The sequence below is a fragment of the Otolemur garnettii genome, unplaced genomic scaffold (genome assembly GCF_000181295.1).
Source record: "Otolemur garnettii isolate 467f Iridium unplaced genomic scaffold, OtoGar3 scaffold00029, whole genome shotgun sequence".
Taxonomy (NCBI): domain Eukaryota; kingdom Metazoa; phylum Chordata; class Mammalia; order Primates; family Galagidae; genus Otolemur; species Otolemur garnettii.
The window spans coordinates 8,898,640-8,925,597 of record NW_003852424.1 but is presented as its reverse complement, the minus strand read 5'-3'; the positions used below and the strand labels follow the sequence as shown (position 1 = coordinate 8,925,597).

Here is a 26,958-nt window from a genome sequence, read left to right as displayed (position 1 = left end):
CCAGCCCCGGCAGGACGGGGGCGACAGCCACGGGCCCGGGGCGGGGACGGCACGCAGACTCGCAGCGCTCACCCCCGCCCAGCAGCGGCCCCGACACCCGGGGCGAGCGGGAAAGCGGCAGCGGCGGTGGGGGAAGGATGCAGGGGAAGAAGCCGGGCGGCTCATCGGGCGGCGGCCGGAGCGGCGAGCTGCAGGGGGACGAGGCGCAGAGGAACAAGAAGAAGAAAAAGAAGGTGTCTTGCTTCTCCAACATCAAGATCTTTCTGGTGTCCGAGTGCGCCCTGATGCTGGCTCAGGGCACGGTGGGCGCCTACCTGGTGAGTCCCCGTGTCAACTCCGCCGCGGGCCCCTTCCCCAGCGCGGCTCCCGGGTGGCTGGCTGACACGAGGAGGGGGCCGTCCGGGCGCCGGGGGCAGGCGGGCATGACCTCGGCCCGGCGTGGAGGTTGGCGAGTGGTGCAGAGGCGGCCGCCGGGGGAGCTGCCGGCCGGGGCCGCTCGGCAAGCGGGTAGCGGGCGGGACCGTGGATGCCGGCAGCAGCTCGCGCGCCCGGCGAGGGTAAGGGGTGCTGGGGAGGAGAGACCGTGGGCAGGTGGGCGTGAAACCATTCCTTTCCCCTATTGAAAGTGGAGCCAGATGGTGAGTTCGGGAGCCTCCTTGGAGAGGAAGACATCGGGTTTTCAGATGACCTGCACATGGGAAGAAAAGCCAGTTAGCATCCCGCGTCCTCTACTCTCTAGTCCATCCTCCTCGAGAACAAATCCATTATGCATCATTTTCTCCGGGCGCTTTTCCCATCCGCCAATTAGAGGGGGATTTAACAGCTTAAAGTAAAACGCACCCTAGTGCGGGTCTGATTTGCGCCGGGTCTGCAGGGGGATTATTCCTACTCCATATCCCAATAGCCATCTTTCAGCATCTGGAATAAAGTTAGAGTCCCTGGAGAGCAGCTGCGAGTTTGTGTAGTTCTTTGCTACCCACTCGTAGAGCTATATTCCCTACCGTTGTCTCTCGGCCACAGAGGGTTGCATCATTTTGTACAATGTGCATATATTTTATTTGCTTCCACAAAGTGGGTATTAATGCCCACAAGGCCCCTGGGTGCATGTCGTTTCAGAGGAAACGGCTTGTAATGACTCAGCACTGTCAGGCACCTACTTTGTGGCTTTTGAACATGTCCTGCTCAGGTGGTCCCAATGTGAGTTCCAGCGAGTGCACTTCCAGACCCAAGGAGAAGCCTCTTGAAACAGAAAAAGATTTTTGAGAGTTTAGGGTATTAAATCATTACTTGGCTAGTGACCCGAAACTGGAATCAAATGTCACAGACTTTAAGCGTTTGTGAGCAAGTTTGATGGAGATAGAATAGGACAAGATTTTGGCTGTTGGATAACCATACCCAAAGGTAGATCAGCGTGCATCCTGATGTTGCCTTTAATCCCTCTTCCCTAACCTTGAATTAGTGTTAATAACGGCCAGACGTTGGAGGCCCTGGATCATTCATAAACAGTCTCCCAAGGCTCCAGGCTTGCTTGCAAAGCAAGTACGAGCAGTGCTTGGTCTCTGGTGGTGGGTGAGTTATGTAGATATGAGTGGGGTCTCGAAACTCAGGTGTGTTCTTGGGATGACAGAATTCCGGGGCTTTTGAAAATCAAATACATTCCTGTTGATCCAATTGAGACGAAAGGTGTTTACATCTTTATCTCTGTTGTATGCATCCATAACTTTTATGCTATAAGTGAACCCTGTAGCCAAAAGCATATTTTCCTTTTCTGTTTTATAAAATGTATTCATTTCATCTATAGTTACACATAGTTTTGGGGATGGGGGTAACCATGGTTTTGGAGTTTATCTGCGCTTCCTTAGGGAGAATTTGCTAAAATATTTAAATAGGTACACATAGAAAATACAAATATACGTTAATAAAATATATGTGGGTTTGTACTCTAGCATATGCAAAGTACGTAATACCTAACTGGGTTATGTTTAAAAGGAGGTAATTAGTGTATCAGCAGCTACCTCCAGTTTAATAGTTTGTCTTAAACCAGTTTTGCTCAGTAGAGTGCATTATTCATATGTGCAAATGCTAACAGAAGTTTTCACCCCAGGAAAGATAAAGGCGTAGGTTTATTATTTTTCACTTGCAATGATCTAAAGATTTTATAAAGTAAGGAAGCTGGGCTTCAACTAGATGAATGGACTAGCTGCTTTAGAAAATTAAGAATTAGTGGTGGCTCACTCCTATAATCCTAGCATTCTTGGAGGCTAAGGCGAGTGAATCAACTGAGCTCAGGAGTTTAAGACTAGCTTGATAAGAGCGAGACCCCCGTCTCTACTAAAAATAGGAAAACTAGCTAGACATTGTGGGGGGCACTGGTAGTCCTAGCTACTCTGGAGGCTGAGGCAAGAGAATCTCTTGAGCCCAAGAGTTTGAGATTGCTGTGAGCTATGATGCCACAGCATTCTACCTAGGACAACAGAGTGAGACTATCTCAAAAAAAAAAAAAAAAAAAAAAAAAAGTCCTTGCTCCTAGCGTGGTGGACTTCTGCAGGCTGGTCCCGGGAGATAGAAGGTTGATTTTAATCCCAGAACAGGTGGATGGCAGGCAGGAGAGGTGGAGGCATCCTGGTATCTCTAACCCTGGCTGATGGAAAGCCTGGTTCAGTGGGGTTGGGTAACAGGAGTCAACAGGTGACTCACAGAAAGCAGATGGAGGCCCAAGAAAGGACAGGCCTAGGAAATTGAATTCATTTTGATTATTAGGAATGGAGGCATAAGGTTCTCAGGGCTCTGCTTTGCCTGGCTGCCCTCGGCTTTCCCTGGCCATCTGAACATCGTGAAAATAAATAGTTGGCTTGCCAGGGTTGACTGCTTCAGCTAGCTGTGGGCTTTGCTCTTCTGGGCCATTTGAGAGTTTTCTATTCATCTGTTATTTGGAGGAGGGAAGAAAAAGTTTTCTGTTTTTCAGCCACGAGAGACTTCTCTGGATAATTGGAGAATGTAGGCAGTTTGTAGGAAAGGCAAATTTCTTCTTTTTAATTCATCATCACGGCTTTCTTAGGAAACCTAAGGCCTTGTGTCTGTAGGTATCACATAGGCAGGGTCCACGTGCAAGATGTGTGTTATCTGTGATCTTTATGTTGGCAGTCAGCTTGCCTCTCTACTGAAGCATTTTCAGATACCTGAGGAAGGCCTTGCCTTGGGACATTGCCAACATTGCTTCTTTTCATAGCAAGGAGGGTGATTACCAATTCTATGCCAATGACATTATTTCCTACCTGATTCCAAAAGTCCATGCAGCTACCTTCTTATTTTGTCTCCCCGTATGCCTTAAAAAAATATTTGCAGGTTTCACTTCATTTCCCTTTTTTCTTTCTGAAAAGACAGATTTCCCTGATGTCCTCAGTGATACTAATACAGGCTTCCCGATTGCAGAACTAAAGCAGGAAGTTCCCTGCGATTTGAGAAGCAGCTTTGAAAAGCAAGACTTGTGTGTGTGTGTGTATGTGTGTACATACACACGCTGAGAGAGAGAGAGAGAACACTTTCCATCGTCCTACAGAAGAAATTCAAGGGAGAACTGTACTGTATATGAAAAGGCTGCCAGTGGTTGGGCTAGTCTGGGGACCTGCAGCAGTTTGCCTTGGTGTCCAGGCCTTACAGGCAGTACAAAAGGACATTGCTCCTGACAGCCAGACTCATGGCCTGGGCCAGCTGTGGATTCTGAAATGTTCCATTTGCAAATGTCTTAACTAGGAATCATGCTTCATATAAGACAACAGTCGCAGGGCTGTCCTATATCAAAGTCACTTAAACTTCCTGACTGACTGTGGAATAATTTTTTCGGCATAAGGGGAGAGGCCTGTTCGGTTTGACAGTCATCATCTGTAGAACAGAGGATGTGAGTTAATTTTCTTCTCCTTGGGTCTTCACCTTGGGTGACCCCAGTCTGAACTGATCTGTGTGCAAGGTTGTGACATCTGCTTAAATCTTGGATTGTTTGGAAAGGGCGCAGGCATGTGGGAAATACAGGGAGAGAAAGTCATTTTGGATGTACTTTACCTGTGCTTTATAGAGACCCTCTGAGATGTTTCAAGCCATTCTCTGAGGGTAGCCCTCCCGTTAGGGGTTTCTGTAAGTTATCAAATTATGGAGGACTGGTGTAGATAAAGATGTGTACAGGAAATTAAAACCTCTGACTTCTCTGGGAAGTTACGGTTCACATACAAATGCATTTGATTTTCCTCAGCATGAAAACTGAAAAAAGGCCAGTCTAGTCTCCTGCATGGAGTACGCAGGCCGTTCCTACGAACTGGGGGTAGGCATCTTCCTATTTATCATTATGCCAATGTAAGTCTGAGGTTCTGGTGACAAAGTAGTGACACAGATGACTGAGTGTGGTTAACAAGGCTACGTCTCACTTCTTGATAGTCACCTAATTTTTAGGCCTGGGAATGAACATTCAGTGGGCTTGCAATTAATGTATGAGGTGAAACTGCTGGTTTTGTTTTGTTTTTTTTCCCAAAGAAGCATCATTTTGAAGATGGGTTTTTGCTTATCTAACTGAGAAGGAGACAGCTAGGAGACATTTTTAAAGTTCTTGTCAAATTGGTATGATGACTAAGGTAACTGTATTTTACTTAATCAAATTATTTTTTACACCTATGGTTACTCAAAGTGACAAATTCCCTGCCACTTGATAATTATTATGTAGCCCCAGGTAGCAGGAAATAAAATTACCCTCCTCCCCTTACAGCTTGGTTTGCAATGTTTAGCTAATAATTATTGAGGGGGAAAAAATGCATATCTGAGAATTCCTTTCAACTAGCTTCTTGTTCATACCTTTGTTTTTGAGAGGGATTTCATTTGTCTGTTTAACAATAGAAGGAACCCAGTTGGTTGTAAGAGCTCTTTCCTAAATTTTGTTAACCGTCTCCGTTGCAGTTTTAGACACCCTGGGGAAGGGATGACCGCCAGCCCTCCCTGCAGCGGTGTCACCCTGCTCATCAGTTGCCCAACATTTATAGCTCATCTTGCGTCGTGCTGGAGCGGTGCTGTTCTGTGTTATGCTGGACAGGTTTCCTCTTGATGAACCTCTGGGTAAAGGCAGCTTGAGCAAGAGGATGTTTGTGAATTTATTTTGTGTATCTAAAAGCAAACTTTGAGTTCTGCTACCTTGCTCAGGGATCGGATTCACGTGGCAGACTGGCCTGGGAATTAGTCAGTGTTGTGTTGCAAAGATGATGAGGATATAGCTGCATTTCATGTAGAAAAGGTGGAGACTTTTCACCCCCTAGTAGCAGTGTTGCTCAGCTGTCACTGCATACATCATTTAATAAGCTTGTTTCTTCAAAGTAGAATCAAAGGATCGATAGCTGGCTCTTCATATGTACTCTATTCGATTCTGTACCTTCCTGTATATATCATTTATTTTACACAGTGGTAGTTTTGATTGCATGGCTTACACATGGACTTAGAACCCGGTCTCCCCTAAAGACAAGTTAGCTATATGTTCTTGCTTCCCAAAAATAACCTGTGGTGATCTGCAGTTCAGAAAGATAGAATCCTTGCTTTATAAATTTATTTTTGTTTTCAGTTTCTATTTCTCTGTCTACAAAATAGATAATGAACAGAAACAAAAGTGAAATCATTGACCTTGATTCGTAGAATAAGTGAACTGATGTGGTTTGAAGACACTTGTATTTTGTGTAATCTAAGTGACGAGCATGAGAAGCATGCTAAGGATCTAAGCCTGAGAAGGATCACTGCTTAACCAAATTCCAAGTTAGATGGTTAAAACTCCAAGGTGGAGGATGGCAGATGTTTAGGGCAACTGCAGTTCATTGGTTGGGTGTCAGAAGACCTGGGATTCATCGCTATGTCTCCTGTTGCCAGCTCTGTGACTTTGGGCTGGTTACTAAACCTTTCTGTGCCTCAGTTCTTCATTTTAAAACCAGGGTTGTAATAGTACCTACTTCAGCTTTGCTATGAGGATTAACTGAGTCAGTACTTATAAAGCCCTGTGAACACCATCTGGTGCATAATGAATGTCCAGCAACTACTAACTATTGGTATTAATAATACACTTATACATACTTACTGCCCCAGGTTAACTATGTGGCCCCAACCAATGAGAAAATGATTTTAATCAAGCTTGGGGTTTGCTTTAGTGAATTGCCTACTCAAGTAGTATTTTATTTAGCATGAGCATTTTTGTCTAGGAGGCTAATGGGTTTTAAAAGCAAGAAATAAGTACCTGATGCTAATTGTTTCTTATTATAAATACAGCAGTCCATTTCACCTTAAGGTGCTGTAAAAATTAGTCATGTGAGAGAGGAACCTACTACGGTAGTGGTTATTTATGTGGATCATAAATAAACCCAGTCGTGGGTGCTATAGGGCAGGTGGGGCGTGGCAAGCAGGGATTGCAGGAGGGGCAGGCGCCTTGAAGCTTCGCTTTGGGAGGTCCTCAGTGTCTGTTGCTCTGGTCTGTGGCCTCAGAGTTTAAAAGCTGAGCATGGGTGGTGGACAGCTGAAGCTCAACTGAATTTAGAGTCAGAAGGCCTGGGTTTGAACTTGAACCTGCTACTCATCAGCTCCTGGTGACTTAACTTCCTTGAGCCTCAATAACCTGGAAAATGGGGATAATGAGAGAGCCTCTCTTACAGGTGGAGGACAGCTATAAATAAATAGACACCTGATCAAATACTTCTCATAGAGATGGTATTCAGCAGTCACCTGGACAATAGTGGCATGACTCTGCTCATTGACACGGGCCCCAGCAGAGAAGTCCTTCCCAGGAACCTGAGGATTCAGGATATTGTATGAGGCCTGGGCTTCTGTTTCCTGACCTGCCGCTCTGGACCCTCTAGCTGGCTTTGCTTTCCTGGATGAAAGGCTGAGTGGCCACATTAAGGGAACCTGAGGTGTTGGGAATGGGAAGACCAAGGGACATATGTTGTGGACATATGCTGCCCTCCAGGCAGCCCTGTTTCAGAAGTGCCACCTCAGAGCTCAGCCCTGGTTGCCTGGAAGGGCTCAGGTCTCACGCCTTCCCCTTGAGCCCCCTTGCAGTATTTAAATGGGCCCTAGCACGCACTTCTGTGTAAGTTTACCCAATTGTGGTCTTTTTTTTTTTTTTGGTTTCGCAGAAGTAAAACAAAGGAGTTGTTGAAATAGTTTTGTTTCCCAGCTTGTGGATCTGGTCCTCTGGGCTCATGGCCTGAGGCAGTTTTCGGAGGCTCCTGTCTGCACATGCCACTCTTCTGTCTCCCCTGTAGTTTGAGAGGGGGCTTTCTTGCCCTCAGTGTGGTCAGTCTGGTCCTTAGACAGGACAGGGAACGAACTGGGCTCTTCTCAGTGAATCAGGTTGCAGGGTGTAGTTTAGGTACATTTTTAGACTCATTCAAATGCCATGGGGTTTATGAGAAAGAATACACACCCAGAGGACCACTGAGCCCCCAAACCCTTGTAGCTCTGTGGCGAGTCTGCTGAGGAGGGACCTGTGTCTAAAGCGCTGAATCCCACAGGCACAGCCACAGTCGTGGAATGACCAAGCGGGGCAGCCTTCATTTGGACATTCCACCGACAACGCAGAGCCTGGAAGCATTCCCCTGAATGTGCAGGGAATCTCAGCAGAGTGTGCAACTCCCAACTTTATTTCAGTTCTTCATTGTGGTTTTGCGTCGAGCCCCTCAGAAAAGGGAAGCCCTTATGGAGAACTGAGCAGCTTAGTTCTTTAATAGAAACGGTGACAGCCAACCCAGCTATTATTTCTCAAGTGACCAGACGTTCCTCTTCCAACATAGAATAGTTAGTTCACTAGGGTATCATGGTGGGTCTTTAGCGTTCCTGGGTTTAAACAGAAGTCACATTTATTCCCTCTAGTCAGGGCACATTGAAAATATTTATAAGCAGCAGGAAACAGGTGCTAGAGAGGAGAAGAGGTGGCCGCCCTTCCCTGTCCGTGGCCTCCATGGCTTACTTCATAAATACCCCGCAGCACCTCTTCCATACCCTTCTTTTCAGGATGTAATATCCCAGGATGTGGCACTGTAAGTTACCCTGGTAATGGGTTCAAAGCCAGCCCTGACAGCAATGAGGAAGGCTTACTTCCTTGGCGTTGGTTTTTGTTAAATTTTTTGCCATGAACCCGCTGAAAAGTCTGGAAACAGGCTGTGGCCATAAACCCATCCCAGCAGGCAGAGGTGTGAGTGGCACGACCTTGCTAGGGGGTGGCAGAAGCTCATTACCACCCAATCCCAGGGGTCCAGGCAGAACCCAGGGGTATGCCATTTGTTTTTCTATCTGCATCTGTCTGTCTGTCCGTCTGTCCACACACACTCCCTTGGTGAGTTCTGAGTTGAGCGGTGGCGGATTCTAATTCATCTGGTAAGTTGTCCTTTAGGACCTACTTTTGGGTCTCTGGTCTCCCATTCAGGTAGCCCTTGAAACTTTTTCTTGGCACCTGTAAAAGCCTGTTGCAGCTCTCCCTCCATCAATACCCAAGTTTCCAGCTGTGCAGAGTTAGAAGAAATAACAGGGTTGAGCGGACTTTCAACAAATTGTTGTAAAGAAAGTATGTAATAAAATGGAATAGTAGGCAAACTACTCCCTAAACACCCACAGGGACCTGGAGAAGGTAAAAATGATTCCTTCTGCATTCAGCTCTGTGGTTTCGAGGTTGATGTAGGGACAGCACAGTCACGGGGTGTTTCTCAATTGAAGACTTATAACCTACTCATGGAAATGGCTGTTGTCCCCGCTCCCCTTTGCAAAAAACTTACATAAAATAAGCACACTCCTCTAATTGTTGGATTTGTGCTCCTGTCTTCAGCTGATTGGAGTTAGAAATCACCACCTTGAATGGAAGCAAGTTGAAATTGGAATGCTGCCCTTGAGTGATTATATAAGCTTTAAAATACTGTCCCTAAAATCTTGTGTTTACTCTAAGAATTCCCTTAATGAAGATGAAAATTTCTAAGCAGCATGGACTCACACGTTTTTATTACGTAACATTCGATTATTATGATCCAACCTGTGTAATAAAGAATGGTGCTGATTTGTTAATTTCTCTGTTGGCTTTTGGGTCTGAGAATTGTTGGAAGTAGATTTGCAGAGCCACCTAGACCGGTGCCCCTGGGACTCGGCTAGCTGTGGCATCAACACCGGCTTTGCCCCCCTCCAGAGGTGCATGGGGTTCTTTCTGGATCTGTTGTCACTGCAGCTCTCAAGGTGGTGGAGGGCAGGCCTCCCTTAAGGTCAGTTTTAGAGCTTGACCTCGTGCCTTTCAGTGGTAGGTCTGTGAGGACAGCCATTGTGCCTTGTGACGAACAGCATCCTTTGGCCGTGTCATTTCCCAAAGTGCTACTGTGATGGCACTTGGAACTGGCTGTGTCTTGCAGAATAGTGTGGCACATAACACCATCCTCTTCTCGAAGCTGCACACGTGGGGTACACAGCAGACTGCACAACTCAGTTCAGATTTCCAATCTCCTTCTGAAATGCAGGCAAAGAGCTTATTTTATGACTGAAGTGAGGACTGAGGAGAAGAGGCTTAAAGGGAGCTATTTCATACCCATTAAATAGATGTAAGAGAACTTCAGACAGGCCTCTCTTGTCCTTATGCAAAAAAAAAAAAAAAAAAATCGAGGGCAGGAATCCTGATTTATGTGGCACGTCATATTGCTTCCCCAGTGCTGGTAAATACTTCTGTAGGTTGGGAAGCTTCATATGCCAGCAACAGTTTCTCAGCCAGCCAAAGGGAGGACATCTTTTGGAAACAAAAACCATAAATTAGCACCTTCTCTTTACCTTTGCCAGGCCACATACATGCATCAAAGAGATGTGTATAAATAGGTGACAAAAGTCAGTGAGCAGTTTTGCCACATTGCAGCGTGCAATTGAGGGGGGCAGGTAAAGGGGTCCTCCCTGTTGCTTTGTGCTCAGAGTGGCACATGGAGCCAGCAGGGCTTGGGCTGACCCCAAGTGCAGCCCCATCATCTACTAGAGATGCACAGGTAGAGTTGATTGTCCAGTAGCATGTCGTCTCTGTGTCCCAGGGCTGGCCTGGGCCTTTTATTGGGAAATCTGTTCTTAGGTCCTCAATATAACATTCTGGAATCTTCGCGTCTGTTGCTTTCGTTGTCGGCAAAACCAAGGCGCAGAATTAAGCCAGTTACCCAAATGTGCAGCTCCAACTCCAGAGTCAGCACGAATTAGCTAGCAGGTGTGAGCAGGTGAGCAGTGAGGAAGTGGAGACAACAGTTTTGTTTTTGAAAATAATGATTATAAACATATATAAAAAAATTATTTTGATGAATGCTGGGGAATAAACTAAATTCTCTCATTCTCTTTTAAAATGTTCCTCTTTCTTTATAGGCTCAGGTTTGCTAAGAGGCATCATACCTACCCTTAATCTAGCAGACAGATTACAAATGTATATGCATTTATATTATTTATTTGCCTTTTGATAATTTGGATTTCATGGGGAATACTTTTTGTTTAAAAATTAAAGTTATAGGACAGCAATTAAAAATAACGTGAGGGCTTGTGGCACTCAAGGCCATCAGGGAGGACTGTTCAGTGTGACGGGTGAAACATTTTAGGTCCCACAGGAGGAAGCTGAGTGCTCTCCTGTTCAGGTTCGTCGCCTTGGTGGCTGCTTTCCCCTTTGTGCCCAATGAGCCGAGCTGTTGTGGTCACAGGTGGTCAGTTCAACTCTGTCACCTCCTGGTTGTTTATTCATTTTCTTCCCGCCCCCCTCTGCTGGCCCCTGACCCCATCATTGCCACGCATCACCAGCCTTGATGGGATGTCACAGTCAGATGGGTGAGACCTCTGGGAGTCACCATCCAGGTCCCCCCTGAGTGAGACAGTGGCACCAGGCTTTTGCCATAGGCACTGTTAATGCCCATCCTTTCAGCTCCCTTCCTGGTTGGCTTCCCCCCACCTGTACCCAGCAGACGGTGGGGATGGGCCTGGCCTCTTACATGTCTTGAAGATCTAATCCAACCGATCACCATGGACTGTGGCTAATTCTTGCCTTCCTGGACCAGTTCTGTACTTTATTAGGGACTCAGGGTGGGGGAGTGGGGTCTTCACACTTGATTAAACTTTTCCTTTTGTAGACTTCATTGGGCGATAGGGATATTCTCAAACATTTTCAGTATCTCAAATGGGAGACCAAAATTCAGTCCTATTATAATATCAATGAGAAAGTGCCGTTTATGGTTTATCCTGTGATGGCGAGGAGGACACGGACCTGGAAGTGGGAGGGTGCGTGAGATGAATGTGTTCCTCGGGGCCTTTCAGAAGGAAGAAACCAGGTCTGTGAGTTTCCCAGGGCTGCTGTAACAAATTAACTACAAACTGGGTGGTTTAAAACAACAGATTTACCGTGTCACAGTCTTGGAGGTAGAAGTCCAAAATTGAGGTGTCCGTAGGGCCCTGCCCCTGCTGAGACGGTGGTATTCTTCTGAGTCTGTCCTTCCCTCCTCTTAGCTGCTGACGGTGGCTCTTGAGCCTTGGCTGCATTACTCCGATTGATCTCTGCCTCAGTTGTCACATGGCATTCCCCCACCGTGTCTCTCTTTTCTTAGAAGGACACCAGTCATACTGGATAAGGGCTCATCTGAATGACCTCATTTTACTTGCTTACTAAAGCCTTGTTTCCAGATAAGGTCACATTCACCAGTACAGGGGTTTGGACATCTGTATATCTTTTTAGGGGAGGACACAATTGAAAGAGCAAAGGACCCTAAAACTGTCTGTGGTACGAAGAAAACAAAGGCAAACTCTGTCCTCTTAAGGGTTTTGGTTAGGTAAGAGAACTATGGGTTATTGGTAAGACAGTCCCTGTACCAGGAAGCCCCCTGTCTCCGAGGAAATGCTGGCAATCCCTGTTCCCTCCCATAAGAAGGTCACCTTGTTTCTTCCTCTCTGGGTGGTTGGACTTGTGGGAGTGAACCCAGTTGGATGATTGAGTAGCTTTGAACAAGTCCCTTTGTCTTTCTGGGTCAAGCTGAATGCAGGGATCAGACTGGATGATCACATCATCTGATGAAGGAGAATGCGTGTTAAAAAAAATTTTAGATAGACATGTGGGTGAGAATTATGTGTGTAGGTACACGTGTACTCATATGTGTCCCCCACCCGTCCTGCCCAGGATTCCTTACGAGGAACTAGGCCTGGTATAATTTCCAGCTGGCTGTGTCTCCTCCCTGAAACCCTATCAGATCTGGCGGGACCAAAAGCGATTTGATATCACTCACTGTACTCTGTGCCAACCAGCCTCAGATTTGGCCAGGTATGTGTTAAGTTAGGGCCAGACATCTGCATTCTAATCTCATCTCCTTCCACGTTTTTTTTTTTTTTTTTTTTGGTGGGGGTGGGAGTGGTATGATTCTCAGAATTTCTCAGCACAGCCTTCCTTAAAAAAAAACAAGTAATGTCAGCTTGGTCTCTGCCAAACTAATTAACTTTGACAACTTCCTTAAGTGTGGCAAGCAGTATAGAGTTGAATAAGGCATGTTCTTGGCCCTCGTGGAGTTGATAGATCCTAGTGGGGGGATTCTCATGTCTATAATTTTTTCATTAATGACTCATTGATTAGAATGCTTTAGCTCCTGGGCCAGGAGGCGGCTGAGCCCTCTTCACGTGTTGCGTCTAGTCTAGTTGTGTTACACGGGACAGCGTGGTGTCTGAAAAAAGAAAAAGTGTTGGCCAAGGTGGGAGGTGGAGTTGGACATGGGCCTGGGTGGATGGAAAGAATATTTATGGTTGGAGATGGAATATGATTTGCCCAGCCGCGGTCAGGGTGGGTCTAATGGCAAGGTGTCAGGTGCAGTGTAGGTAAGAGGCTGGCTGAAGGAGGTCCCCAGGGTGGGATGAGATGGGGGAGATGTTGGTGGAGCCGGGCCGGGCTGGGAATCCAGGGCTGCAGCCACAGAGGGGCATGTCAGGGCTGGCACTCTGCATCTCTGCTCCAGTTAGCAGTGCGGGGGCTGTCGGCACCTCCCTTGGCAAAGCTTCTGTCCTTCCACCCCACCTCCCCTGCTTTGAAGCAGGGTGGTAAAATGCTGATAGAAATCAGTCTGCTGGCTCGTGGAGGGATCTGTTTCCAGGGCATGCTCAGACTTGGCTAGAAGTGAGCATGGCTTCATGGCATGATGGGGCCAAGGGGCTGAAGGACGCGGGTTGTCCTGGAACATCGTGATCACCAGGATGGGGGCAGTGCAGGAGGACAGGGAGCTGTAGGGTCCTGGCCCTGAGGACACAATGACAACCTCTGTCTCTGACCTCTCTTTTATATCATGTGCAAATTAGATTTCTATAAGATGAGCATTAGGAAAGGCCCTAATATATTTGACTTTTTTTTTTTTTTAAACACATTTGCCTGGCCTCGCATGTATCAGTTCTGGTTAACTTTAAGGCTGGTAACAGAACAAACTGTGTTCACACACAGGAAATGTCTCCAAACAAAAAGTGGGCGTGCAGTTTACAGTTTAAAAATTGGATGAAGGCCCTTCAAACTTCCCCTCCTGTTCTTTCTGGGAAGAACTTGGCAAGCTGCTGAGAGCGGTCACTTCTTCTTGAAATAGGTACTCATTAGGGCCCGAGAGAGAAGCCAGCCTGTGCTGGGATGAGGGCCCAGGTAATCTGGGCGCTGGGAGGCCAGTGGGGCACTTAACTGAGGGGGTTTCCCTTCAGCTTCAAGGCCAGTGTGGAATGGTTTGTGGGGTCAGGCCAGACCGTTGCTCCACACCTGTGGCCTGCTGATGGCCACTGACCTGCACACTGGTTGAGCTGGCTGAACAGCCCAGGGAGCATCATTACCTGGCTTTACCACTAACTTGAACTTCAAGTTCATGCTTGTGGCTTTTTTCATAATATAAAGACATTACTGTTTTACTTACTACGAAAAGAATGTGTGTGTTGTTGACAATTTGGAACATACAGATAAACATAGATACATTTTAAGAAAAAGAACAAAAATCACCCATAATCTCAAGAATCTAGAGATAAATTGTCAACATTTTGGTGTGTGTCTTTTAAGTTTCTCTCTGTCTACCCACATTGATACTAACTTCTAGGATTATGCAGTGGTAAAGGACGTGGGGTCTGGGGGTCTTTGAAATCCTTGTCTGCTACTGATTAGTTTCGTCTGGCTTTGGGCAAATTGCTTTCCTTCTCTAATTGTCAATTTCCTCATCTCTAAGATTGGGGTGATATTTATAACTCCTTCAGATGAGTTTGTGAAGAGTAGATGAGATAATCCATCCAAGGGGTTAGTCCAGGCCTCTCTGCAGTGTGTATTACTATTATGATTTTTTTTTAAAAAAATAATAAAATTAGGTCTGACTGTTCATTATACTTAGGAACCTGCTCTTTCTCCAAAGCCGTTATGATTTACTTTTCTGTAACATTGAGATGTTCTTCCCTAGTGTTATGTCTTCAAAGAGAAATGACCTTTTTGTTTATATGAAAACAATACAAATTAATTATGAAGAAAAATTCAGATAAGAATTATTTTTAAAAATTCCAGATTCTCCATTCAGAAGTAAACATGACTGATGGTTGGGGTTTAAGGAGGGACAGTTAAATCACACCTTCTTCTCTGCCCTCACCCCAACAAAGAATTGATTCTTTGTGATTCTTTCTGATTAAGAATTAATTGAGAAGTAGACTTACGGGCCAGCCACAGGGGTAGTCAAATATTATCTTGAAATGAAATAGGTGTACAGAAAATTTGGGAGGTTGGATTGGAAAAATCGGTTTGTGGCCAGATTGAGGCTTCTCACTACTCTTGTCTCCAGAATAAAATTCACCCAGTCAGAACTGCAGGCTTTGTCCTGCAGGTGCACACCTGCTCAGGTAAGCTTACTTCCTGGAGGAGCAGAGAATGTGTGTATGCTGAGGGTGTTCACAAAAGAAAGGGAAAGGGGAGAGGTCAGCTCAAGCTAAGCTTTTTAGATTTCTCCCCAAACTTGACCAATTGGCTAAGTTGCTGATCCTCCCTTTGAGGAGGATGGAGCGAGCAGAGTTAGAAGAGCAGACACATTTTTCACTATTACGTTCCCCAGTATGTATTAAGGTGTGAATTCTAGGAGAAGGAAAGAATAATTCCCCCTTATAATAATTGTTATCTGGAATATATCAATTTAGAGTTCTTACTAATTCATAGAACATGGCTGTCTGTCTATATATACTTTATAAAATGTATATTCTTAAATAAAAAGTAGTATATTTAATTTCACTGAAATTTGACGGAAGACGGACTTCAGTAAAACTTGAAAGCAGTCACTGTCTTCTGCAATTGAAATTTGTTGTAAAAGCATCCAAGGCCAGGCTGTTTTTCTCCCCTGTAGATTATCTGCCTATAAGATATGAGGAGTACGAGAAATTGTTTCTAAGTAGTTGACATATAACTTAATCCTGATATATATTACTGCTACAGATGTATGTCATGTCATACATGTTGGAACTCGAAGCATCCTTTCAATCGACAGATTCAGTTCTCTATTTCAGGAGAATTTTCTCGTATAATCTCTTCTAGCATTGGGTTCTATGTAGTGAATTCCGCAGGTGTAAGGACGCCAGTTGTCTGTATGTTGGATTATTTTTGAACTCCATAGTGTTTTGCTTTGATTATTTGGATCTTTTGATTTTGTTTGTATTCCTTGTGTTTATTTTTAGCTTTCTCCTAGTCAATAAATTGATTTTAAGCCATCTTTCTGTAGTTCTCTGTAGATCTATTTTGTATATTTATTTTCTGTGATTGATTTTAGTCCCTGGAGTTTATTACTTTAGGTTTACAATCATGTTCTCTAAAAGAGATTTTTTTAATGTGTTGCTTTTAGTTCTTGGGGTATTAATCTCATACTGTTATTAAATTCTGAGTTTGTTTGTTTTTTTTTTTTACTGGGTGGGAGAAATTCTCTTCCTGAGTTCTGTTTTCTTTTAGGCCGAGGTCTTTATCTCAGATACAGTGTTGCTTTCTTGCCTTTTCCCCAGGAGTAGGCCTTTATAGATGCCTCCCCTTGTCATATTGCTTGTTTTTTAACTTTATTTTTGCCTAAGTCAGCCCAGATCCTTGTTTGAGTCCTTCAATCAAAGAAGCCTCTCCGTTTTTCTCTTTTGCCACAAGCTGAAGTTTGAAGGCAGATTTTCAGTTTCTGGCCATGCTTTTTATAACCTGAAGACGCAGGAAGTGGCCAGGACCAGCTGAGCTACAGCAGGTGGTGTGCTGGGTGCCCAGTGCTCTTGGCCAGATGTGGGCCTGGCAGCTTTTGCTTCTGGAATCTTTTGAGGGGCCTGTTAAGTGGGTTCAGTCTTGCTGTGTGTGGGGCTCACGCTGCCTCCCCTCTGGCCGTGTTCTCTGGCCTCAGATCAGTCCTGGATCTCACTGTGGACCCCCGGAGCCGTCACAGCCTTCCAGCAGAGATAATCAACACCGTGTTTCAGGGCATCATTCCATCCTTCTCTCCCCAGCGGATGTTTTTACACTTCCCTAGTGAGAAGAGGGATGTCTGTGGATAACTACTCAGCTGTTTTTTCTTCTAGATTTGGTGATGTTAATGAAAACTCTGAGGATTTTAATTTATTCACCGTTTTATTTTCCTGAGAGTGCTGGATGCCAGGGCCGTGAACTTTGACCTCGGTCCATTCTTCCTTTTCCTTAACAAGTAATTTTTGATTTTACAATAGTAGTGTCTGCTCATTTTCTTATTTTTTGTTGTTATTGATGAATATTTTATTTCTGCTCTACATTTTTTTTTTTTTTGCTTAAGATTTGAGAAGAGTGAGATTTTGTATAAAAGTTGAATCCTACGTTTTAACTGGGAAGTGTTGAGCACCCCTTGAGAATATGGTATAGCATTCTGTCATATTTCATTAGGTTCTATCCCCCTGTTTCTGTATGGGTAGGTAGCTTCCAGTTTTCTTTTGCTGATATAAATTCTGATTTCTCACTGCTTTTCAGAATTACAAAATGAGATGATGCGATTCAAGGGAGTGATCCCAAAGGAAGGGGGAGTCAGACCCTCCATGGAAAGGGAATAGACATTTTTCGAGGAGGTGGTGTGTGCCAGGAAGTAAGTAAATAGTCTGATTTGACTCTCACACAAATCCCACAAGGTAGATGCCACAATTACACATTTATAGATGAACAAACTAGGGCTCAGAGATGTTAAGGACTTTCCGGAGCTGACACAGCTGGTGTTTGATCCTGGGAGTCGGGGCCCTAGCTTGCTCTCACATCTCTTCCTCTGCAGATGCTGCCTCCTCACAAAACATCCCAGCCGCTGAGTTGAATGCTTGAGCATGTGGTGTGCGTTAGTACTGGTTTAATAGGTTACTACTTGTGAGAGAACACTGTTCTCTCTTTCTTTTCTAAGTTGAGGTGAAAGGTAATGAACTCGGAACACGACTTTATTGGGGCCAGAGAATCTGTTATCTATTCCTGACACCCCCCCCACTTTACACCATGGTGGCAGGGGCCAGGGATAGGAGCACTGTGGAAAAAAACTTCCATCCATTCCAAGGCCAGTCACAGGGCCTGCTCCTGGCATGTTGGTACCTGTGTTCTTGATCTGAACAGACAGCATCCACTCAGAAACAGGGGCCATTATGTAATATTTCTACCATAACAACCTCCACAAAATTACACAGTGCTCTGTGACAGTGTGAGCAGACACTCTAATTAGTATTTACTTCTTCAGCAAATGGTCATTTTTTTCAAAATCTCAGTGCAAAATTACATCTACCTTATTGCAAAAGCATTCTGCAGGGCTTGGAAACGTTTTGATGTTTCTTAAAAGACTGCTGATGGGAGGGAGGAGGCTTCTGTTTACTGTGGGTCTCACTTTCTTCTCAAAGACCAAACTGTGAGTGCAGGGCCATTTACATGTGTGGAAGGTTCAGTGGATTTCAGCGTGTTGTCCTTATGATGACATTATTTAAGAACTTACAGCCATCCTGAGATCTCGGTGGGGCATTTTTTGCTCCACTTTTATTTTTAATTCTTTTGTAACTGCTCAAAACAAGACTGGGAATGATAGTATAGTGAATGTTCATGTACTCAGCACCTAAGATTGAATAGTTGTTAAGCCCTTGATTTTTCCCTATGTATGTACACACATCTACATCTGTACATACACACATACACATACTTTTTTCCCCAGAACAACTTTTAAGGATATTATAGAAATGACACTTTACACATCCACATGTCATTGTGCTTCCTGTGCATAAACTGTGGTCATTTTCCCTGTAAAACCATCATCCTAACAAAAATAACTACTCCCTAATTTCAATTAATATCCCCTCCATATTCAGATTTTTCCAGACATTCCCCAAATATTTCTATTGCCATTCCTAGCTGCATAGCTAGCTCTGTCTCTAAAACTCTGTTTTTAAATAGCTACAAACCAATTAAAGATCATATATTTCATTTGTTATGTGACTTTCAGCATCTTTTTCTCTTAATTTTTTTATTGTGGCAAAATACAAATAAGTACAATTTACCATCTTATCCATTTTTAAGTAGACACTGAACTCAGTGGTACAGTAGTTCTCCCTCACCAGCAGGGAATACGTTCCAAGGTCCCCAGGGGATGGCTGAGACCTAAGATAGTACCACACCCTATATATAGTATGTTTTTACCCTCTAAAGTTTAATTTATAAATTAGAGGCAGTAGAGATTAACAGTAAAAGCTAATACTAAAACAGAGCAATTGTAACAATACACTGTAATAAAAGTGATATAGGCCAGGTGTAGTGGCTCACGCCTGCAGTCCCAGCATTTTGGGAGGTTGATGTGAGAGGATCTCTTGAGTTCAAGATTAGCCTGAGTGACAAAGTATGACTCCTATCACTACAAAAAAATAAGAAGAATTATCTGAGCATGGTGGTGCGCACCTGTAGTCTTAGCCACTTGGGAGGTTTAGGGGGGAGGATGACTTGAGCCCAGGAGTTTGAGACTGCAGTGAACTATAGTCGTGCCACTGCACTCTAGCCTGGGTGATACAGCAACACCCCCATCTCCTAAAATAAAACAGAGAAAAGAAGGGAAAAGGAGAAAAGAGAAGTAGAAATGAAAAGGAGAGGAAAAGAAAAGGAAATGAAGTTACGTGAATATGATCTCTTTCTCAGAATATGTTACTGTACTGTACGCACCTATTCTCTGACGGTAGCTGACCTTGGAGAGCTGAAATTGAGGAAAATGAGACGGATGAGAAGGAGGAACAACAGTATTAAGTCTGTCTACAGTGTTGTGCCACTGCCACCGCTGTCTCTCTCCAGAGCTCTTTGTCATCGCAAACTGAAAGTGCAGACCCGTTAATCAGTAACTCCCATTTCCCCGTCCCCCAATCCTGGTTGCCACCATCCTGCTTTCTTCCTGTCTCTATGATACTGACACTCTAGGTCCCTCAGGAAAGTGGAATCATGAGTATTTGTCTTTTTGTGATGAGCTCAGTTCACTTAGCATAGTGTTCTCAAATGTTCTCCAGGGTCAGAATTTCCTTTCTATTTAAAGGCTGAATAATATTCCATTGTATGTACACACACACATATTTTGGTTCTCCCCTCATCTGTCGCTGGTACTCAGGTTGCTATTGTGAATTATGCTGCTGTGATCGTAGGCATGCGACTTTCAGTTTCTTTTAATCTAGAATAATGTCCCTACTTTTCCCCACTATGTTAACTTTTTGAAGAGATCAGGCTAGTTGTCTTTCTACAGAACATTTTATGGAACATCCTATGTTACGAATTTATCTGACCGTTTCCCTGCAGTTTAATCTGTACTTCATGTACTTTGGGAGCTGGTTTTACTGAACTACATTTAAGTTTTGCTTGATTACATGAGGTTAATTGGTAAGGAATTCTTTTAAGTACTTTGGATTAAAAAGTCTACTTGAGCATCTCATGATGCTAAGACTGCTGGGTTAAGATGGGCGGTGACATCCAGACTGCTCCATGTGAGGGGGACAGTCACTCCCTTGAACTTGAGAAACCATCTGTGTTGACACCTTTAACACAGAGTTTTTCAGCCTTTTTTATCTCACAGCACACTTGAGTTATGTGGAATAGTTAAACTTCTGTGGCATACTTAAATTATGTTGATCAAAAAAAAAAGAATAAAAAGATATACTTACTGTGCTTTGAACTTCTTTTGAAAATAATTTAATTATTGACCTTTAAAAATTTTCATAGCACACCCCGCTGGGAGCGGTGGCTCATGTCTGTTACCTTAGCTCTCTGGGAGGCTGAGGTGGATGGATTGCTTGAGCTCAGGACTTCAAGACCAGCTCTCTACTACAAAATAGAAAAACTAGTGTGGCATTGTGGCAGGTGCCTGTAGTCCCAGCTACTCAGGAGGCTGAAACAAGAGGATCTCTTGAGCCCAAGAGTTTGAGATTACTGTAAGCTATGATGCACATACACACTCTACCCAGGGTGACAGACTGACAGACTGACACTCTGTCTCCAAAAAAAAAAAAAAAAAGCAAGTAAAATAAAAAGTAAATAAATAAATAAAAATGTTTGCAGCGTGTCTAAGATCCTTCCAAGGCAGCCTAGTGTGCCATAGCACACTGGTTAAAAATCATGGCTTTAACAGATAAGGCGTTTGCTGAAATCCCGAGCAGGAGCAGACTCAGTGTCAAGGATAATAGCTTGTAGCGTTTATTGACGTCTGCTCTGTGCCCAGCACTGGATGAAACCCTTGATGCATGTCACCTTTCGTCCTGCAGAGGTGGCAGTGTGGGTTCCACTTGGCAGCTCACTGTTGGGAACCCAGACGTGTTTCTCCCCTGAAGCTGCTTCTCAGGCACCTCCTCCTGCTTCCCTCTCTTCTGCCTGCTGTGATCTTGTCCCCGGCTCCATGACATAATGTCAGCACCAACTTTCCAGGTTATTCTATCTACAGCATAAAGACTTAACTCTGCAGTGAGACTGCCCCAGCTCTTCACGTCGTGTGTGGCTCTGGGTCGGGTTCCTCACCCTTTGGACTTCCATTTAGTCATCTGTCACTTGGAGCTGGTAAGAGTACCTACCACAGAGGGCCCCCCTGAGTGTGAAATTGTTACTGGAATTTCTTTCTTCAGTAGGTCCTTGGTCTTGGGGATTTGAAGAATGAACCCGCGGACCACAGACCACTGGTAAGGTAGGATTTATTACACAGAAAGGAAGACAGGAGTAAAAAGCACTGGAACTTCTGGCAGAGGGAAGTACCCAAGTGGGAATCCTCCATGTGGGTCCTTTGTCTAGGGGTATAAGGTCTGAAGAATTACATTTGTCCAGGACTTGTTGTTAATGGACATTATCGACAAATGAATGAAGTCCCTCCAACTCAGGGCAAAAGGTCAGGGTGTTCCTTTTGTGAAATTGCCCAGGCCTAGGAAAACCAAGATCCCTTGTCCAGCCTTGAATGGGGGAACGCTGTATCAAAATGAGTTACCACCGGGTGGCACTTAGCATGGTGCCTGGCCCGTGTGCAGTCAGTTCTATCCTTGCTGCCTGTCATTCCTTCCAGGGGTCCCTGGAGATGGTTTCTCAGGCCCTTTCTTTTCTGAAAGTCTTGCTATATCTCGTGAGGGTAGCTGAAAATCAGTCACAAACCTGGAGCAGTGACAGTGATCCTAGAGCAGAGCTTGGCAAACTGTAGTCTGGTGAGGCCAAATCTGGCCTGACATCTACTTTGATAAGTCAAGTTTTGTTGGAACATAGCCATGTAGTCTGGTGTGTACATTATTATCATATAACAGAGACCCTATGCTCTGCAAGTGATACGGCGTGCAAAGCCTAAAATACCTACCACCTGGCCTTTTACAGAAAAGTTTGCTGACCTCTGTCCCAGATTAAAAAGAATTCTCAGAGCTATGGCCTCAGATCTCTGTCCCAGCTTCCCAGATACGATGCTGTCTCCTTTTAAATTCCTGCCTTCAGCTTTCATTCCCAGGGATGGCATTTCTCCCAGCCTTCCCAGTCGTTTTCACCTGGAGCACAAGGCTGACTCCTTCCTCTGGGCAAACCCCTCCTGTAGATGTTAGGCGGGCTGAGGAAATAAAAGGCCGGCACCAGCATCCACACAGGGGTTCCTTCTTTCAGCTGAGTAACTGGTGGTTCTGAAGGCCCTAGAATTGAAGCTGTTTCTCACACTCGTCCGTTCTCCCAGCCAGTGTGCTGGACAGGCATGCTTGTGTTAGCCCAGTACCTTCCACATGGCCCTGCAGGGGTGGCTTCTCTCTGCTCCCTGCCTGGACATGGTCCAGGGTGGGAAGGGGCGTGCTGGGCAATCACAGGCCTTCTCCCTATTCACGTTGCAGTAGATGAGCAATAACTCTAACAACTAGTTATAGATATTTTACTTCTGCCAGGATTTGGGGGTCCTGCTGTTTGACCCAAAGGGATTCGATTTAAATCCACTGAATGAGAAAACCTCATTTCCATAAGTTTCTTCTGCATTTGGACAGAAACAGACAACTTTTCCTAAAGTCATTCTCTATTATGGGTAGCTTTATGTGCCTTGATTTATTTCTTGATCCTTAAGATAGATTTTATTGATCTGAGGCATTAAATTTAATTCTGATGTGTAAGAGTCTTTTCCCTTATGTTTTATGTTGTCTCCTAACCACTTACAAAGCTATTTGATCTTTTAATTAATTTGGCGTGAAGTCTCTAAAAACGATGATGGCAGTTCTCCTTGTATACAGGTTTTAATATTGATATCAGACCTCCAACTTTCTTCTCTCTCACCCTTAAAAATTTTAGATGTTTGTATTCTCTGAAGCTACCTTATACACATTCAAGACCTATGTACCCAGCTTCTGTGATTTGTCAGATACTCCTCTAATTATTGGAGACACTATATCAAGACACACAAATATCTCTGTTGTTATGGAGCTCATGTTATTGTACTTTTGCTTATGACATCAGAACAATGGGTAATATATTCCCGGAAAAGTGAGTATTGGTGGCTGAATGTAAAAGTCCCTTTGTGGAGATGGGAAAGTGCCTTGAAGTCACAGGGGAGAAAATTGCAGTGGATCTTGCAGAAACGGAGGCTCAGCAGCTTGGGGGAGGGATGCTGTCTGAAGGAGAGGGGATGGCATCTTAGGGAAGGCCTCTGGGAATCGGAGAAGGAGGGCCTGGTTGGATGGAAGGTCTAATCAGGCAAGGGAAGATCCTGAAGGCTAGGCTTGATCTCTTGGGTAAGAAGGAATTATTTCAGGTTTTAGCAAAGAGTGGTATGAACTGTAGGAAGAGGTATGCTAGGAAGATAGCAGCTCAGTAAGCCTCCAAGTAATTTGGGATTCATAGTCTGATCTGTTCCTGCAGCCAGAAGTTAGGGAAGGAGGGGCTGGATGGAGGCACCTCTGTAGCCTTCCATCCAGCAGGTGACGGGCCCACACCGAGGCCATCCTATGGGACCTTTGGAACGCTAGAACCTCAGTTTTCCTGGAGGTGAAGCTGGGCAGGATGACTGCAGGACGTGGTGTCATCTAAATGGTCTTCTAAATGCAGGCTCCCACAGATGACGGGACACCTGGAGCTTCTCTGCTCAGTGTGCAGACGGTGCTAAGAATGGCACTGTGACAGGGACAAAAACAACCTTCCCACCACACTCGGTTATGTTTTAAAACCAGATTCTAGTTTTGTGTCAGACCATCCAGAACTGTCACTTCCTAGCTGCCTTCCTCACAACCCAAGCGTGTGGATTTTTCATGCCCAGAAAATTCTTTGTTCGTGGATATTGACAACGAAATTTTAAGAGTAACTGAAAGTACCCATATTTCATCAAAAGGGCCTTAAGCTTCAAGAAAACAGGGTTGCACTTCATAGAGATTTTATAATTTTTTCTTACACATAGGGAATGGGAATTGGGGCTCCCCCCCCACCAGCCCACCAGTTCTATCCTTTTTGCTCTTGTGGACGGTTGCTGTTCTTCTTGGCATGTATTTCTGAAATTGCTATTCTCAATTAGGCATAATTGCAATGTATCTATAAAGTACGTGACTCTATTTTGAAAATGAGCCTGTGAACTGCACTCACACTTTTACTCCATGTAAATTCGGAGGGGTGAGCACGCTGAATGGGGCAGCCGCTCTTCCCAGGCAGGGGTGTAATTTGATAGGCCACTCTTCTATAGAATATCTGTTAGCATAAAGGTTCTATTAAAATATTTATTGCTTGTCTCTGAGTTGGCACCCACAATGCAGGTACATTCTGCCTGCCATTTGCATTGTGATATCTGTGGTTTCTATCACTTATTTTGTCTGCCTTTTTTTTTTTAAAGCCACCATCTGCATTTTCTACTTTGAAGTACATTAGTTACTATGGAAACAGTGATGTCAGTGGTGGGGGTGAGGGTTAGTAACATCCACAAGGACAGTATAACATCATTTTTATTTAATGGTTTGAAATTTATATGACACTTGGGGGAAATGATGTGTCTGATTGAGAGAGTGGGGTGCTTAGACAATTGTAGCTAGCGTGTGCGTGTGCCTGAAGCAAAAGTCAGCATTTGTGTGTTATTTTAGGTTACAAACAAAAATATGGCTGAAAACTAAGGAAAAAATGCAAAGGAGAGAAAAGCGATGGTCACGGGGCTGATATAATTGTTCACCTGCACAGCACATCATATTTCGCTTCTGATGACTATATTGGTTTATCTCGTATTAGCCGATAGTTCCCTTTCCTCCTGTAGAGAGGCAGTTGGAGGACAGGTCTGAGGCTTTCTGTGTGAAACTTTTGTTTCAGATAATGATTGTTCACTTCTGGTGTGCAATCAGACTTTTAATAAGATCCCTGATGGGGTGCCAGTCATCTCAGCAGCTCCGGACAAGATTTTATGTAATTATAGCTGTGTATGGCAGCAGAGGTAGCACCAGAGTCCCAAGGAGGGCACTTGGATCTCTTTAATAAGATGCTTGGGGCTTGGCGCCTGTGGCTCAAGCGGCTAAGGTGCCAGCCACATACACCTAAGGTGGCGGGTTCGAATCCTCAGCCCCGGCCCACCAAACAACGATGGCTGCAACCAAAAAATAGCCGGGCGTTGTGGCGGGCGCCTGTGGTCCCAGCTACTTGGGAGGCTGAGGCAGGAGACTCGCTTGAGCCCAGGAGTTGGAGGTTGCTGTGAGCGTGATGCCATGGAACTCTACCCAGGGGGACAGCTTGAGGCTCTGTCTCAAAAAAAAAAAAAAAAGATGCTTGGGGCTCATGCAGAATGTGTGAGTGAAGCTGGTCTGTGTTCTCCTTCTTTGGGTAAAAAAAAAAAAAAAAGTAGTCCAGATAGGCGGATAAGCTTCTCAACCTGTATGTGCGTGTGTGCGTATGTGTATTTCTTTAACTTTTCATTTTCATGGCAGATGCTTATGCAATGGTAAGAAATAACGCAGAGTGATCCCGTGTACTCTGTGTACTCGTTCCCCAGTCTCTCCCAGGGGCATCATCTTGAAAACATAGTACATCCCACAGGCAGGAAATGGACAGAGTCCATCAACAGATTTCCTCAGTTTCGCCTTCACTCCTGTGTGTGTGTGTGTATTTAACTCTTTGAAAATTCATCACTGGTATGTATTAGTGTGGCCACTTGCACCATCACGATCCAGAACAGTTCTACCTGCCTCCCTTTTACACCATCCATTTCCGGGCTCCCTCACCCCGAGGCACCACTGATCTGTTCTCCGTCTCTCTAATGTTGTCACTTTACAAATGTTATATATAACAGAATCAAACAGCATGTGGGCTTTTGAGTTTTTTTTTCCACTCAGCACAAATCCTTTGAGATCTATCCAAGCTGTTCCATGTACTAGTAACTAATCTTTTTTTTTTTTTGCTGGGGCTGGGTTTGAACCCACCACCTCTGGTATATGGGGCTGGTGCCCTACTCCTTTGAGCCACAGGCGCTGCCCGAGTAACTCATCTTTTTTGTTGCAGAGGGGTATTCCCTGGTATGGAGGTGGGGATACCACCATTAGTTTAAACATTTATCCTTGAAGGGCATTGGGTTGTGCTTAACTTTTTAAACAGAAGGATTAGGGAGAAGGCTGATGGGCTTCTAAAAACCAAGAAGCACAGTAAAGAGACCCAGTGGCTGTCTGTGACTTCCAAGTGTTCAGCAGGCTTCCTCTAGAAACAGTGAAGCCCAAATTATTTCATGAGAGGGAATAGAGTGGAGACGGCAGACGGAAGCCCAGAGGGTTCCAGCAGGTGAAGTGCCCCCCCTCAGAATGGGGCCTGGCCTGTGAGCTCTGAGACCTGTGTCCATAGCATCTGCATTTCTCTCACAGGAGTTATAGAAGAAGGGACCTTATCTGAAGAGCCAGTGATAAACCTGACAGCCAGGGATAAAAGGAGGCATGACACCAGCTGCTTGGCTTTCCTGGGCCCTTGAATAAACCCTTCTGGGGAAGGTCAAGTCCCAAACTGCTACTCTGGGAAAGAAAGCAGAGGGAATCTTCCCTGGCTTCACCGATGGATTTTTATTTTGAAAAATATTCCACTTGGTTTTTTAAAAAAATATATATAGATATACATACTAGAGTTGTTTAACCAATCATATGATAGAATTTAAACACCAAAACTATTCTCCACGTACCAGCCATAGGTCTGTATTTCTGCTTTGTGGTTAACTGGGGAGTAGCCTGAGCTCACAGACCCAGTGATTTGACATCACTCTTACTCATAGCAAGATTTTTCTTTACCTTGCATTTTAGGCAACCTGCAGACTCCCCACCGCCCTTTGTCTTCTGCTATTTTAGCTGTTGACTAAAAAGAGAGGAAGGGTTTTTGGCATTGAGAAGGAAGGTTTAAAAGCTGTCCAGAAACTTGTTATATCAGATCAGAAGCTTTTAATACTAAGAACTATCAGTCAGCAAGTCAGCTCACAGACATTGTCAGTGTAGAACAGTGGATGCAGGTCCCTGGAGTAAATAAGCAGCAGGCAGAGACTGCCA

General features: G+C 44.6%; 1 protein-coding gene across 1 annotated transcript in view; it reads left to right on the top strand.

Annotated features, from left to right (window-relative positions):
* The first annotated feature begins 6 nt into the window (after window positions 1–6).
* SLCO3A1 (solute carrier organic anion transporter family member 3A1) overlaps window positions 7–26,958 on the top strand; it is a 266,408-nt gene continuing 239,456 nt past the window's right edge. The window contains exon 1 of the mRNA XM_012804584.2: window positions 7–317. Within this exon, the coding sequence (XP_012660038.1) occupies window positions 138–317 (180 nt within the window). The 5' untranslated portion in view covers window positions 7–137. The remainder of the gene's footprint in view (window positions 318–26,958) is intronic.